General features: G+C 37.8%; 2 protein-coding genes and 1 pseudogene across 10 annotated transcripts; 2 read left to right on the top strand and 1 right to left on the bottom strand.

Annotated features, from left to right (window-relative positions):
- LOC109834685 overlaps window positions 1–1,888 on the top strand; it is a 6,499-nt pseudogene extending 4,611 nt beyond the window's left edge.
- LOC109833172 lies at window positions 1,862–8,516 on the bottom strand. Of its 8 annotated transcripts, none has more exons than XM_020400742.1 (6): window positions 7,863–8,516; window positions 5,730–5,816; window positions 5,171–5,294; window positions 4,903–5,052; window positions 4,364–4,432; window positions 1,862–2,035 (listed from the first exon to the last, which is right to left on the bottom strand). In XM_020400742.1, exons 2-6 carry the CDS (start codon window positions 5,787–5,789, stop codon window positions 2,025–2,027), a joined length of 414 nt encoding a protein of 137 aa, XP_020256331.1. In that variant the 5' UTR covers window positions 5,790–5,816; window positions 7,863–8,516; the 3' UTR covers window positions 1,862–2,024. The 8 variants fall into 8 exon arrangements, with proteins under 8 accessions (XP_020256331.1, XP_020256333.1, XP_020256327.1 ...); XM_020400744.1 differs by having other exon boundaries at window positions 4,915–5,052; XM_020400738.1 differs by lacking the exon at window positions 1,862–2,035 and adding an exon at window positions 6,252–6,417 and having other exon boundaries at window positions 3,951–4,432.
- On the top strand, window positions 12,712–15,163 carry LOC109833171 (L-type lectin-domain containing receptor kinase IV.1-like). Of its 2 annotated transcripts, XM_020400735.1 has the most exons (2): window positions 12,831–13,000; window positions 13,129–15,163. In XM_020400735.1, the coding sequence occupies exons 1-2, from the start codon at window positions 12,959–12,961 to the stop codon at window positions 14,758–14,760; spliced, it is 1,674 nt and encodes a 557-aa protein (XP_020256324.1). In that variant the 5' UTR covers window positions 12,831–12,958; the 3' UTR covers window positions 14,761–15,163. The 2 variants fall into 2 exon arrangements, with proteins under 2 accessions (XP_020256323.1, XP_020256324.1); XM_020400734.1 differs by having other exon boundaries at window positions 12,712–15,163.

Raw genomic sequence — 16,882 nt, 5'->3', positions numbered from 1 at the left:
ACTTGGGTCTCTTCACTGAACATAACAATGGCAACTCAAGCAACCACATCTTTGCGGTTGAACTTGACACCATTCAGAACCCTGAATTCCAAGATATCAATGACAACCATGTTGGAATTGATATCAATAGCCTGGTCACCAACAAGTCGAGTCCTGCTGGTTACTATGAAGATAGTACTGGTTCGTTTAAGAATTTGACTCTAATCAGTGGCTACCCAATGCAATTGTGGGTAGATTTTGATGGTGAAGAGATGCAGATCAAGGTTACCTTATCGCCAATGGGAATGCCTAAACCACAAAGGCCCCTCCTAAACCACAAAGGCCCCTTTGTCCTCGACCATCGATCTTTCGAGCTTGATGCTTGATTCTATGCATGTAGGTTTTTCTTCATCGGATGGTGCTTTTCATACTCAGCATTACATTCTTGGGTGGAGCTTCAAGATTAATGGGGGTAACAAGACCGCTTGATTATACGAAGCTTCCTTCACTACCTGCTCTTAAAAGAAAAGGGAAGCCAGTAGTTGTGGCCGAGTCCATAGTTTCATGTTTGTTTGTGTTATTATTTTTTCTTGTGACTGTTCTTATAGTGAAGAGGAGGATCAAATATGCTGAGGTGCTTGAGGATTGGGAACTCGATTATGGTCCTCATAGATTTTCAAACAAGGATCTGTTTCAAGCCACAAAAGGGTTCAAAGAGGAAAATTTACTGGGGACTGGAGGCTTCGGTAGAGTTTACAGAGGTGAGTTGCCTAACTCCAAGATGGAGATTGCAGTTAAGAAAATCTCTCATGTAGGGGTGGGCAAAAACCGAAACAAACCGGTTCAACCGAAAAAACCGCCCGAAAAAACGGATCGGTTAACCGAACCGAATTAAATGGATGAGAAGAAGTCTCTAAACCGCCCGAACCGAATTAAACCGGTCTGGATCCGGTTTGAACCCCTGAACCGCCCAAAAAAAACCGAACCGAATTCTTAAACAAAAAGTAGCTGCGAGCCTTGGGTGTGAAGAAAATTTATGGCTGAATGTTTAGCATTTAAGAATTGTGGGGTGGAGTTTATACTAACATATATTTGAGTACGCTGATATAGTTAAGTGAGATTTCCGTAAATCAATACAAGATGTTGAGGTTGAAGGATAAATTTAGTGTTTTGGTCAAATTTCAGTGATAACATGAATACAGCTTGCTGGTGCTGGATATCAAATTAACCTATAGTATAGGCTGTCAAGGATATAAGATAATTCTTGATGAGAAAAAGGCAGCTAAAAATTAACGAAAATCATCAAAAGGTGTGTGTGCCTGCCAAACATTGTTCTTTCTCTAAAAAAGGCTACATAATTACATGGTCCTCCTAGTGTATTAAGCTAGTTATATTCAGATCATACAATTTGATTAAGTGGCTTAGTACAGTTTTGATTGTTTCTTTTCAGTTTTGATTGCTTCTTTTCAGTTTTGGATATAACTAAAACTTACCCAGATTTTTGTGAAATGGAGTTAATTCGGTTCAAAACCGAAACCGAACCGAACCGAACCGAATTTCGGTTGAGCCGAATATTCGGATGAAGGAAAAAAATTCTGGATCTGGATGAGAGTTTTGAGAACCCGAAAAATTCGGATTGGATGCGGATTGGGCTTAAAACCGAACCGAATACGCCCAGCCCTACTCTCATGATTCAAGACAAGGCATCAGAGAATTTGTGGCTGAAATTGTTAGCGTTGGCCAGCTCCGCCACCTTAACCTTGTTCAGATCTTAGGCTACTACCGCCGTAAAGGAGAGCTCCTCTTGGTCTATGATCTTACTAGCAAAAAAACCCCGCGTAACGCGGGGAGAATGAAGAATGCATACTCACTGCACCATGACAATTAAAACGTCCTGGAGAAATCTAGTAACAACACACAAAGTAACATTCTCGATCTCAAATTCACAAAATTCACCACCACAATTTGAGAACTCGAAGTAGATGTTCCTATATTAGCACCACCATAAGCAGCTGATATCTAGAGTGGCGAGTCGCCGGCATTTCCTAGGAAGCAACTGAGAGAAGAACAATTGAAATCATAAGATTAGGTCAAGAATTCAGATGAAAGCTTAGACTTGCTGCTGTAGAGCGTGAGAGCAAAGAGAGAAAGAAAACAAAGTGAAAATGGAAAAGAAAAATAAGTAAAAATCGCTCCTTTTAGGGGCTGTTTGGTTCGTTTCTCATGTATTGGGAAATACAATTCTATGTAAAGAAACCCGAGCTTTGGCTTTTCTAAACTTTTTCAAGAAATATATGGTTTGCGTTTGTTTCACACATACAACATGATGGGAAACCAATGTATACATTTTTCTTGTGTTTGGTTGGCATCAGAAAAAGGGGGGGAACTTTTAGTGATTAGACATTTTTTATTTTTCTTGTATTTGGTTGATATTAAATTGTGTAGGGAAAAGTGTATATGGTAACCATGGTAAGTTTACCACTCAGTAAAGACAAATATGTTTGTGATCGTTAATGGAGGTAATTTTACCAAAAATAAAAGTGCAAATATAACATGAAAAACCAGTAAATAGCCGAATTCGTCATAAGTATCTAATTGGCATAAAAAATCAGATGAAACATGTAATAACGTGATTATTTTAACTGTTATTAATTAAGTGACTGATTTGACATGAAAAATACCTGTTTGACAAGAAAAAATCCCACGAAACATATAATAACATGATTATTTTAACTGTTATGAACTACACACCTAATTTGACATGAAAAATATCTATTTGACAGGAAAAGATCACATGAATCCTGTAATAACATGATTATTCACAAATTTATGAAATACGCACGTGAATTTGCGAAACTTTCTTATGAGACCTGTAAAACCCTATAATCATCTTGATTAGTCATAAATGCTTATATGACATAGAAAATCACATCAAACTTGATTAGTCATAAATATTTGTTGATATCACGTAAAATATACTAGCCACATGTTTATGAATTCTATGGCTGGGAACTCAGAACTTAGTCAATATCATCATTGTTAGCCATCCAATGTAATATCAATAAACATTACAGGTTGCTAATCTCAGAATATTTTTTTTTAAGTAAAAACGAGGGTTATACCCCGTTCATTAATAATCAGAATTATCAAAAGATAGTTCAGTACAAAACAAGGACACGAACTGTGTCCATATGTTGCTAATCTCAGAATATTTGACAATCATCGTAGCTTAAAAGTAAAAAAGTCACCAACTAAAACTCATGAGTAACAATATTTTCATTAATAACCCACAATAATAGCCATTCAATACAATGTAGATAGATTGTAGGTTGCTTACATACAACTTTTTTTAGTTGTCATGTATATGGTGACTTATAAAGTTCTTACAAACACAAGTTCCATGTAAAATTAGTATTCTACAATCATCACATAATGTTGGTAAATATGCACATGAAATCATAGGTTTATAGTTGAAGCACAACTAAAATCAAAGTCATACAAATAATTACAAGTTTGTACAAGTTTGTTGAGAAGCTGAGGGAATGGCAAACAAAACTTCTCAACTTTAGCAAGAAAAAAAAAACATTGGGACGTGTAACAACTATCATATGATAAATCAAATGAATGACAATAACTAATAACATAAATTTTAAACCTAGTGACTTGCGTATAAAATTCTGGATTCCTCATCCTATTCTTTGAAAGTTACCATACATGGGTTATTTTGAATATTGTTTCGGTTGCTACATGGAATACTTAAAAATGAGGAACTTTAGGTGTAAAATGTAGTTAATTGGAACATAATTCAAGCTTGATAATGAGATAAATATTGTAATTCATGTATGGTACAATTAATTAATATGAGAAATTCACAAAAATAGAAAGTAATGAGATAAATATTGTAATTCATGTATGGTACAATTAATTAATATGAGAAATTCACAAAAATAGAAAGAAGATATCCAATTCATGTATGGTACAATTAATTAATATGAGAAATTCACAAAAATAGAAAGAAGATATCCAAGAGTGCAAAAGATAATTATACATGTTGGATCACAATTAGGAAGAGATATACAAGGAACTCCACTGAAAAATTTTAGGTTGCTAACGTAGGCCGATGTGCTACGTGCAAAATTCATGAGATTTTACAAAATTAAAGCAATGATGAACTTCAGATGCAAATATGCAATGAATTGGAAATAGCTTCAGGCTTGATCAGAAAATATAGAAAATGAAATGCATAATTATTACTGGTTGGCTAGGATAATAAGCCAATGTGTTGCTTTTCAAAAATTATATTATTTTAGAAACAAAGAATAAACACAAAAAAATAGGAATAAAGAAATTGCAATTACGAAAATAACCAGACCTATTTGCTCACCATTAGGTACAGGTACAGAAGGAACTCCATTGGGTAAATCTTGGTTGCTAACATTTGCTGTTATGATGCCTGCAAAATTCATGAATTTTTACAAAATTAACACAATGGAAAGTTCAGGTGTAAAATTAAATAACCTTTAGCCTAATACAACTGTTCATAATGTTTTACTCTTGTCAACTATGAAACATGCCAAGTGATTTTCATTCATAGTCTAAGGGAAAATCAAAAAATAATAATAAAATATTGCAAAAATGTTAAATAATCATACATGGTGGATCACCATTAGGAGATTTTGAAGCAACTCCGCCACTTGGTAAATATCGGTTCCTAACATAAGATGCGCTATAATAAATTGGAACTAAGTTCAAGCTTTAGGATTAATCAAGAAATTCAATGTGTAAGTCTTGAATAATACAACCACCAAAAATGTTCTATTTACATCCAATCATAAAGTTGCAATTGAATTTCCTCTAGAATGCAAGGAAAATTAAAAAAATAGGAAGTAATTACATATTGCAAATAATTGAAAGCAATCATACGTGATGGATCACCATTAGAATTTCTCTGATTCATGGCATTTTTCTGATGCACGAGGAGCTCATTGTATTTTTCAATCTGTTTCTTGATCACAATCAACATATTGTAAAGCCTGAAGAATGTAGGATTCTCATTCTCTAGTTCTTTCCAAACTGTATATATAAAAACAAAAGAAAAAAATCCTAAAGTTTCAGTGGCTATAACATGAAATTTATAAAAATGTAAAATTAGAAAAATCAAGCAAACTAAATACTCAGTTCGGCACTTCACATGCTTTCCTTGTTAAGGCTGACCAATGCATGACAGAATAATGTGACATGATGTAAACATCATGCTTTGATGGAAGCCAGGCCAAATTCCTCAGTTGCGAACATAGAAGATATGATCCATCAATCTAGATATACACAATAGAGAAAAGTAAATTAAAAGAAGAACTAAATTCGGAGAATAACCTCACATGTGGAATATGACCGATGTTAAGAAAACATGAGAGTTTCCATAGGAAGCTAGATAAATATATATATATATATATACTTAGTACAAGGATGGCTTGAGGAACCTCATCAGAAGAAAAACATGATCACTGGTTTCCATAAAAAAAATTAAAAATAAAAAGTCACCACCTAGAGTACCTATGGTATGAGTAAAAAGTAATTTTTTTTATTGCATGTGCTAAATGTTGTCCGATTAGTAAACCTATCCCCAAAGGCAGAACTTATATATGCATATATTAATCCATCAGTTCAAGAAGCATATAAACTAATTAATACCAAAGTAAAATACAAATACAACAAGAATTTGAAACCTAAACAAGAAACCTTCAGCTGACCTGAAAGTGAAGAATAATTGGTTTCACCAACCTCGTGTTGTGCTGAAATTCATAGAACATACCCCCTTTCTCCGTGGGTTGGAATTCCTATATACAAGGATATGCATTTAAAATAATATGATAAATTAAAATGCAAAAAATAATGTAATAAATCTGATCGGAGAAGGGGCTGGCTGAGAGATTGATGATGGGTAGTTTGCTATCAAACATCAATTTTGAATACAGATCTCATTAATTATAGTTATACTGTAAGTTAAAAATATATGCACATAATAGAAGATAATTACAATACCCTTGTCTATTATTGACCTTCAATATTGCAATGAAAAAAAATCATATTTCAAAAAAGCAATACATGTCACAGGCAATGTTTGTAAGCATATGCTGCGTACGTTTCTAATTATAAAATATCCATGACATGAAAAAGCAGTTCAAGTGCAGCATCCTACAGAAAAGTTCACATCTTTATTCAAAAAACCCAACAGAGGCAAAATCACAAACACCTAAACCGTAGGAACTCACATGTTCATCAAAACCACCATATTCTCCGCGGTCAGCAACGACTTCCTAGTTCCTATGCATCCTACGCACCAGACTCCAAGCCAAGTCAAACCTTTTCTCATTCCCCAGCACCCAAATCATCAACTCCCACGCTTTGGGCCAATCCTCGACAAAATTCCTCGCCCATCTAACATGGAGTTATATTAACCGTGAAGAAATGACGGGAACTCAAAGTATAGAAGGCTCAGATTTGCCATTTCATCATTAACATGTACATTTATGAGGTTGTAGTTGGAAAATAAGTTCAGAAAATTATGAACATGGAATCATCCCAGAAAGAGCTCCTACTATGTGAAGTTCTAGGAATGGCTGCAACGGCTGCCTAGCATATAGCTGACCTCCAGTGTTGACTCGCCATAGTAGTGAAAGAAAGATACAGAAGAAATTCATAAGAAAAATGCTAATCGAGAGGATTGAAAAAAAACAACTTTAACACTACAAATCCTTCATCATCATCATCATCCCTTTTTTATCAAATTACTTTTACAAATATAACTAAAAAGGGTTTTTTAGATATTAGTCACCCAAATCTTCAAAAATTCCATATTAGTCCCTCAAATCATTGAAATTGCTTATTAGACCCTCAAATTTTATGGGGACTTGAGGCTAACATGTTAACCAATAACCAAAACCATTGAGGTGATTGGCAGCAAATCATCATCACCTCGTTGGAGAGTTCCAGCAACAAAGACTGGACATCTAAACAATTTAGGGATCGTTTGGTTTGCTGCAAAAAGAAAGGGTAGCAAATGCTAGCATTTCCTACAAAATCTACTTCAAATCCATTATTTTAATCATTACAAAATTATTTTGGAAAATATATTTTCATTGCAAATTCAGTGTATGATGAATAGCCTTGAGCAATGGACCAACTCGTTTAAGATCGTTTCGGACATTTAAACCCCTAATTACAAGTGACTGCAGCTCAGCTACCCTGCCAAAGCAATTGGGCTTAGATTATAAAAGCATAAATCTTGAAACAGCTCATGTACTGAATCAAATTCAGGTGAAACGGGTTGGCTTTGGTTCAAGTCCTCGAAGATCCATGTAAATCCCCATCCCTAACAATTGGCTTCAACAGTTTGCTACCTTACCAAATCAATTAGGGGTGAGTTCAAATCAAAGGAGTATCATGATTGAGATGCCCGTACAGTTGCAAAAAAAGATTTTAGTTAACTGCAACTGTAATTTTCAGATAAACAACAACAGCAACAACAACAATAAAGCGTTGTAATTTCCTATCAAGCAAACAACCCCAAAATTGTAGGCCAACACTATTAAAATCAGTAATAACTGATAAGCAATTTATAAGGTTTCACAAATTTTGAGTGAGTGCATGTATCAGTGAAACAGTAGGGGTGCAAACGGATCGGATTCGGGTCGGATACTACAATATCCATTAGGAATCAACCCCAGCTTGCTGCCTCGCCATTTTCATCGATTAGGGTTAGGGTTGACTCACTTTTAGAGGCAGTTATATTATAATTTCCTTTGATTATAAAGAAAAGAATTGCAAGATTCTAAGATTTTAATAAATATAAGGTTATAGTTTCTTGAATGAAAGATACTTACGTGTGAGGTTGATGATATACAGCCACAAATCTTCTTCTTTTGATGATAATCTTTGGAGGATTTAGGCTTTCGAGATGTAGGGATCAATTTTTAGGAGAGAACGCTTATCCTCTTACCTCCTCTTTATATCTCCCAAACAAATCTCCACCATGCTTCCAATCACATCACTCAACACCCTCCCTTATCTCTTAGATTTCCGTCTCAATGGGATGGGAGGGATGTGAACGGCAGGGCCTTGGGTGAGGGAGGGGTTATTTGGATCCGCCATTACTAAATATGAATATACAATTAGAAAGAGAGAAAAAACCAACCAAATGGGCAAAAGGGGAATGAAGAAGATCGCCGTTGCCGATGCCATGGCCAGCTCCCACAGTGCAGAGCAGACCAAATCCTTCGTCAGTTTGAAGGGGGGGGGCGGATCGGAGGAGGGCTAGGGTTTGGTTTTGAGATTGGGGGTGGGTTTTGAAGGTAGTGATGAGATTGAGGAGAGAAGGGAGGATGGGGTAATTGTTAGAAGAGGAGATGGGTTCGTTGGAACTGGGGAGAAAATGGAGAGAAGAGGTGAGCAGGGATCGGAGGAGTTCAAGTGGAGGAGGTGTGTTGTGTGTGAGGGAGGGTATGGGAGAGAGTATGGGGGGTACGAGAGTGGGTGAGGGACAGATTTTTTTTTTTTTTTTTTTTTCATCCGAAGAGGGGGGCTGGATGAACAGTAAATGATAAAATTTGGCATGAACCCCCGAAAATAACCTTGGTCCCAAAACAAATTTCAAATGGTAAAAATGAAGATAAACTGAAAAGTGGATGGCAAATCCGGAAAAACAAAACAAAAACCCCATCCAGCTTTTAGACAATGTATTTTATAGCAACGCTAAACTAGTAATATCACAGTGGCGTACTTAACGGAGCACATACCAAGCACTATGGAAGCGCCGCACGTACTCTTGAGTCTCTGAGCAGGACCAGCATCAGCTCAATCATATATATGTTGTCTACCAAGTGCACATAGTACATATATATATACTTTAATTGCACAAGCTGTAAGTGCCAAAGAGTGTTTTCTTTAAAGAACAAGGATAACTTCTAAACTTTTGAATGCACTAGAGAAAATTTTGAACATTTAGCTTGAATTTATGAACCTCTGAATAAAAAACTTTAACCTATGGGATAGGACCTATGAACCCTATACAAAAACTCCTTAAGATTACTCGTGACCTTAGACCATCTCCAATGGCAAGGCAAATATTGCCTTTCTCTCTCCTTCCACCTCACTTTATTCTCCCGGCAAGGCAAATATTGCCTTTCTCTCTCCTTCCACCTCACTTTATTCTCCCTCCACATCACTTGCCTTTTTCAATTGCCTTTCAACTTCACAACAACTAGTTTTTCAAAAAGTTTTTTTACTTTATCTTTCCTCCACATCACTCAACTATGATAACTAAGCAAAAATTTAAATTTTTTTTTGTGTCCAAAAAATACAAACTTAATCTCTATTTATAGATCTTGAAAAATAATAAATAGTGGTGAAAAAATAAAAAATTAATTTCAAATAATTATTGATCAAAAAAGTCATTTAAAAACAAAGTGAGAATAATTATAAAAAGTTTATGACATGTGGGGCCCATTTTGAAAGTTAACAGGAAGGCAAATTTTGCCTTTCTCCTCACTTTCTCTCCCCTCCTTTTCAAATGCCTTCCTACTTGCCTTGCCATTGCATCAAAAAATTGTTGAGATTGTTGGCCATTGGAGATGGTTAGTAGCTGGTAGAGGGGAACATCACCAATCCCATTATGTTAGGAACGAGTCATTTGCATACTCTCTTTTTTTTTCTCAATAGGATAGGTGGGTTGCGTCCATATATGTCAGGAACACACTATAGTGAACCACGACACGGGTCAATCGTCCCAAAATGCGGTACACTAGCGAATCGGATTGCATGCCCAACGTCCAGATTTAGAATTCAAATTAGTAATATTTTGGGGAAAAAAGAACAAACAATGTACCATAATTGCATATCGAAAATTCTTATAGCATTATTTAAGTTTGATCCTTGAAATTGACTTTTGCAAGGAAATTGTACGTAAAAGCACTCAAATTCTTACATTTAAAAATCAAACTTAAAGCTCACCACATTCCCTAGTGTACCATATAAGCCTACCCCCTTGTACCCGATTCCAAATAAGTAGCGTGTCACACTCCTGTTCCCGTTCCGTGAACTGGAACGAACCAAGTTCCATGCTACTGTGGCCTAACCACATGTCATTGAGAGGGTGATGATATGGACTTTGGCATGCATTTGGCTAGATGTTGGTGCAACATAGGACATCTAACATGTAACACCAATGTGATCATCTATTGTTTTAGGTATTGATTTTTCTATTTTCTTTTGAGGGGAAGAATTTGGGCAAGACATCACAAACGTTTGTATCCCTCTATATTGGGAAATTGTTTTTTGTTGAACTCTTCCTGATGGAATTTATGATTGTTGAACTCTTCCTGATGGAATTTATGATTTCAAAGCAAAACAATTTCATAGTGAATAATAACAGAAGGCATGGGAGAGGCAGTACTGTTCAGAAAATGGTAGTTGAAGATCTCTTTATTATTGTTGTTGTTTTCATTTTGTACCTAATTTACTCACTTTTGAGAAACCCAGGTTATCTCTTAAACCACCTAGATATGCAGGATGGTAAACCATTTTTTAGCCTAGGCTATCTCTTAAGCCAAATAAGCTGGTTGATTATTTCCTTATATGTAATAAAGTAGTGAAATATTTTAGTTAAAAATATGAACCGTATGTTTGTTACTTCAAATACAAACTCAAGCTTGATTTTAGAGGTACTATGAAAATCGAAGCCACTTTTATATACGATATGATTTGGTTAGAAATCACCCTGATTTTAAGACGGTTATTTGACTAACTGTTGTGACAATGGGCACACTAAACTTGATGATCTTGTTGCATGCAAGTGCCTCTTCCTTGTGCCTCAACTGGCGGGAGTCCATTTTAACATCCCCCGCTGGCTTTAACTATAGTACATATTATTCAGTCTTATTCAGTCATCTAAAAGCAGTGGGCTGCTGCCAGCATCTGCATGGACTTTGTTCTGTGGCGTTATGAACTTACGTAGTACCACAGTATCTTGATTCTTCCATTGAGCACAGCAGGTGATGAGGGTGATCAATGGTATCCCAGAATTCCTCTCTTGATAACCTACAGTGGTCTTCTGTTATGTAAATTGATTGAGCATGAGTAAAGTGTAACTTTATCTCTTTCTGGGCCATGAAGACCCTACTCTGCAGTTAACTTTGGTTAAAAGAAGCCGAGATGCCTGCCCATCTCAACTTTTTAGTGTGGTCAAACGAGGACAAGCAGCAATGCAAGGCCTTGTTTGGCTAAAAATGTGAAATTCCGTGACAATCTTCTAAATTATAGTTCAATGGAGGCACATGAACAATAAATGATTTATCTGGACTGATGTGGATGATGATTTCTACAAGAAGAAGAATGGTGCCTGATTCATATTTATTCAAACCATTATCTCTAGTCGTTAGATCTGGATTTCGTCTGATATAGATCAATGTTTCATCTTTTTCAAGATATGGGTAACTTCCTGTGTTTTAATTTGGTCAAGATAGGTTGGCTTACCGCTCAATAATTCTTTCTTGAGCATCAATTTATCATCTTATACTACTCGCTTTCATAATGGATCATCGTTAGCTTCTAGTGCACCATAGGCATATTGTAAACAGTCAGTAAAAGTTTATTATTCTGTTGGCGGCAAAGTAAATTTTCTGGGGTTGAGAGGTATGCTAGGCCATTTTTATAGTGATCAAATGAAAATACAGATTTACATTGGTACCGTTCTCAAAAAACTCTTTCAGTTTGGAAATTTTAGAAGTATAAATTAATCTTCCATGGCTTTGGGTTGTACAAACAACTCCAAGCCACTTCAGTACTGTGTATATCTGACCCTTCCTAGACTTAGAAATGGCAAAAAAAAAATCCTGATCTTGAAGGATCAATTAATGCCGGTTTAATTTGCTGCATCCTCTCCACCTTCTTTCCAAGCTATGTAAAAGACCTTTCTTTTATCTGTAACCGCTACGTTAAACACTATGTATTACCAACTCATACATCAATTTATCATCTTATACTGCTATGTAAAAGATTAGTGATAATGACCAGTGTAAAAGACCTTCTTTCCGGGAATGATGTTGTGGAAGAAAACTTCACATAGGGGGATGAGCCCCCAGCTGACTTTCTCTAAGCTCCTCTTGAGTCATCTCAGATTCTTTCTTTTGCAGTGGCAGTGGTTTCATAGACCTCTGTGTAATCGGATCATTCCGGAACTTCTGGCTGTAATGTTTCGGGTGGAGCTTGTTTTTGGTTTTGGATAGGTTAGTAGGATGTAATGGTAGTTTAAGTCAGATACCTTGTTATTTACCTGGATTTCGGAAGGCTTGGAAACTCTGAAGCTGTGGACTGGAGGGTGACGACATAGGTCCGGCTCGCGCCTTCTCAGCAAATCTCTTTGCTTGCGAACCCCCCCCCCCCCCCTTGTTTGAAACTTCTGTAGCCTTCTGGTTGATATATACATTTTCAATGAACAGGACAACTCGCCCTTTTTTGCTTCAAATATATATATATATATATATATATATAGTATACTATATATGAAGTTGAAGGCAATGAGCCCAGTATGCCTATTAAATCTCAGGTCTTATCACGTCTGTTTTTTACGGTTGTTAGCTCAAGGTTGTTTGTTTTATATATTATCAGCAAGTGCTTGAGACTAATAATTCAGCTGTTTGGCGACATGTTAATGTGAAACACGCCACACAACAAAAACTCCCAAGATACTTAATTAAACCTCGAGAGGTTTCTTCGCCTTTTGCAGGAACGAAAATACCATCCCTCTCGATGAAAACATTCTTCTCCTTCTCCTTCTTCCTTTTCGTAAGACTTGCAGCCTCAGGGGAATATGACTTCACTTTCAATGGATTCAGGAATACCAACCTGAGCATTGATGGCATTGCTTCAGTCACGTCTAATGGCCTTCTTAAGCTGACCAACAAAACACAGGATATGACAGGCCATGCCTTCTACCCTCTTCCCCTCCACTTTAAGTCTGAAACCGGTAGCACCCTCTCCTTCTCCACTACTTTTGTGTTTGCTGTCCTCTCTGAGGTCTCTGATCTCAGTGGCCAAGGCATCACCTTCTTTGCTTCTCGTACTACTAACTTCTCTCTCCCTTCTCCACCCCAGTATTTGGGCATCTTCACGGAAAGTAACAATGGAAGAGCGAGCAACCACATCTTGGCCGTTGAACTTGACACCATTCAGAACCCTGAATTGCAAGATATCAATGACAATCACGTTGGAATTGACATCAACAGCTTGATCTCCAACAAGTCATGTCCTGCTGGCTACTATGAAGATAGTACTGGTTCATTTCAAAATTTGACTCTAATCAGTGGCAATCCAATGCAAGTATGGATAGATTTTGATGGTGAAGAGATTCAGATCAATGTTACCTTATCCCCCATGGGAATGCCTAAACCTCAAAGGCCCCTCTTGTCCTCGACTATTGATATTTCAAGCTTGATGCTTGATTCCATGCATGTAGGTTTCTCTTCATCGGATGGCCCTTTTCATACTGAGCATTACATTCTTGGGTGGAGCTTCAAGATGAATGGGGTAGCAAGACCTCTTGATTATACAAAGCTTCCTTCACTACCTGTTCATAAACGGAAAGTGAAGTCTGTAGTTATGGCCACATGGCTGGTCATAGTTTCATGTTTCTTTGTGTTACTAGTTGTTGCTTTGACTGTTGTTATAGTGAGGAAGAGGAACAAATATGCTGAGCTGCTTGAGGATTGGGAGCTCGACTATGGTCCTCATAGATTTTCATACAAGGATCTGTTTCAAGCCACAAAAGGGTTCAAAGAGGAAACTTTACTTGGGAGTGGAGGCTTCGGTAGAGTTTACAGAGGTGAGTTGCCTAACTCCAAGATGGAGATTGCAGTTAAGAAAATCTCTCATGATTCAAGACAAGGCATCAGAGAGTTTGTGGCTGAAATTGTTAGCCTTGGCCAGCTCCGCCACCGAAACCTTGTTCAGCTCTTAGGCTACTGCCGCCGTAAAGGAGAGCTCCTCTTGGTCTATGATCTAATGGAGAATGGTAGTCTTGATAAATTCTTATATGGTCGAAAGAAGCCTACTATCAACTGGACTCAAAGGTTCCAAATCATCAAAGGGGTGGCTTCAGGTCTTTTATACCTCCATGAAGATTGGGAGAAGGTTGTGCTCCATAGAGACATCAAGGCCAGCAACGTGTTGTTAGATAGAGAATTGACCGGAAAGCTTGGAGATTTTGGCCTTGCAAAATTATATGATCGTGGCTCTGATCCTCAAACTACTCGTATTGTTGGAACAATGGGTTATCTGGCACCTGAGCTTCCTATGACTGGAAAGGGTTCGACCATGACTGATGTATTTGCATTTGGTGTCTTCCTATTTGAAGTGGTTTGTGGTAGGAGACCAATTGAGTTCCAAGCAGACGGTGAAGACGTGGTTCTTGGGGATTGGGTACTTGAGAATTGGAAGATGGGTTTGCTGATGGAGACAGTGGACCAAAGATTGAGAGAGTATTGTGTCGGTGAAGTCGAGTTAGTATTAAAGCTCGGATTGCTATGCTCACATCCAGTTCCTGAAGCTAGGCCAAGCATGCGGCAAGTGGTGCAAATTTTAGACAGAGATGCAGAACTATCCGAGCTATTGCCAAGTTTTATGAACTTTAGCTCTCTGTCATTATATCAGAGTATAGGGTTTGATAATTATATCATGCCGATCACCTCATCGGATTCCCCTCTTCCTGCTGTGTCAAGAGGTCGATGATCGCTTTGTAAGGAGAATAATTCTCTTTCTGTATGTAGAAGTGCTACTTGCTCATCAAAAGCTAGATGCCTGTTAGTTTTTTCTCTCCTTTTTTGTTTGGTTGGAAGACTTATATCTGAGACTTCTTAAACCACCTTGACCCCTCTACCACCCGAGCCAGGTTCACAAGCAGCAGAATATATCTTTGAGCAATGTGCAATAGGCTGCTTAACTGTTATATTGCAATAGATTTCTTTGGGAGTCTGCTGCTTTAAAACCAAGGCGATTGAGTGGTGAATAGACCAACATGGTTAAACCTTCATCTTTCTGTGTATTAAGAATTTGTTTTCTTAAAACTTTGCCCTAGTTAAGAAGAATCCTAATTAGGGTGCACCATCGGTCAGACAAAAGATCGGTCACTCAAATCCTCCCAATGATAGATGCAAAGAAAGTGCAGAATAAAGGCTTTTGATGTTTTATAATTTATCATCTTGATTTATGATGTTTATAATGAGGGGATGATGTTTTCTTCTTCTTCTTTCTCTCCTGTTCACAACTCTCAGAAAAGTACATAACTGGTCCCCTTGATCTATCTAAGGTTTCTGTGCTTTAGAGTGACATTTTTCCTACTCGAATATTTTGAAGAAGGTGTTCCTGGGTGTTGATAATAGTGTATTGTAGTGGGTTTTAGTCCCACATTGCTTGGGAGAACAAACCTCACACTCCTCTACTTGTATAAATATATGTGCACACTCAATATTCAATTCAAGGGAAATTTACCCAAGATTCTCTCTCTCTCTTACTTTAACATGGTATCAGAGCTAGGGCTATTTCCCTTTCAATAAAATTTTTAACGCTTTTGCGTTCTTTTGCCAAATCTTGGCCTTATTGCTTTGCAGCCGTTTAATGTTTTATTTTTTTTTATTTTTATTTTTAATTATTTGGCGTTCATCTGCCAGATATTTTGGCCTTGTCGTTTTGCGGCCTCTTAACGCGTTTCGCGTTCTCGTTTAACCTTCGGGTTCTATTTTAAACCTTCGGGTTTCATTCTAACCTTCAGGTTCTATTTTAAACATTCGGGTTTCATTCTAACCTTCGGGTTCTATTTTAAACCTTCGGGTTTCATTCTAACCTTCGGGTTCTATTTTAACGGCATTGTCGTTTCAAGACCGTCTCTCGGTCTCAAATTAACGGCATCGTCGTTTCAAGCCGTCTCTCGGCCTCAAACGAACGACATTAGTAACAGCATCTCGACATCTTAACGTCTCAAGATTGCTGTTATGGCTCCTTCAGAGAAGATTCCCAAACCACCTTTGCCCCTCAATGATCAAAGTGACTGGGCAGGGTGGTCCACCATTGTCACCAATGCCTTGCGTGGCGCTGGTTTGCTTGATCATCTCACCAGTACGGGACCAGTTCCACCGTCCATCAGCACTGTTGCTTCATCCAGTACTATTGCCTCTGGCAGTGGTGATGTCGATCTTCAGACTGCTCGTGCTCTCTATGTCAAGGAGAGTTCAGAGTGGCAATTGCAGGAATTTCGTGTTATGGATTATCTCACTCGCTGTGTTGGCTCTGGTCTCACTGTCGAGATTGGCTCGCTTCCCTCTGCTCAGGCCATGTGGACTCGTCTCACTGAGCGTTTCACTGAGTGCTCGGGTGCACGGGAGGCATATCTTCTGCAACGCATTTCTCTACAACGCAAAGGTAGTTCATCTCTGCAGTCCCATTTTGGACAAATGCAAGCTTTTTGGACAGAGTTACGCTCCATGCTTCCTGGACGTAATTCCACATATGAAGACTGGCTAGCCTGGTACGAACGGCATGAGGTGCATCAATTGTTTCAGTCCCTTCCTGAATATTCAACTATGGCTGATCAACTACTTCACCAGCCTCAATTTCCGACTTTGGCCTCAGTTATGGGAGCTCTCACTGCTTATGAGACCCGGCAGCAGACAGCACGACTCAATTTGTCAACAGACACTCCTACCTCTTCACTCGAGACTGTTTTGTCTGTACCTGTCACTGCTCCTGTTATGAATTATACTTCTCCACAGGCTCCCTCTCCACAGGCTCGATCTAAGCTCTCTTGCAAATATTGTAAGAAGGAAGGACACCGCATTGAGACATGCTTCAAGCTTCA

The sequence above is a fragment of the Asparagus officinalis genome, chromosome 3 (assembly GCF_001876935.1).
Source record: "Asparagus officinalis chromosome 3, Aspof.V1, whole genome shotgun sequence".
Lineage (NCBI taxonomy): Eukaryota > Viridiplantae > Streptophyta > Magnoliopsida > Asparagales > Asparagaceae > Asparagus > Asparagus officinalis.
This window is presented reverse-complemented; position numbering and strand designations above follow the sequence as displayed.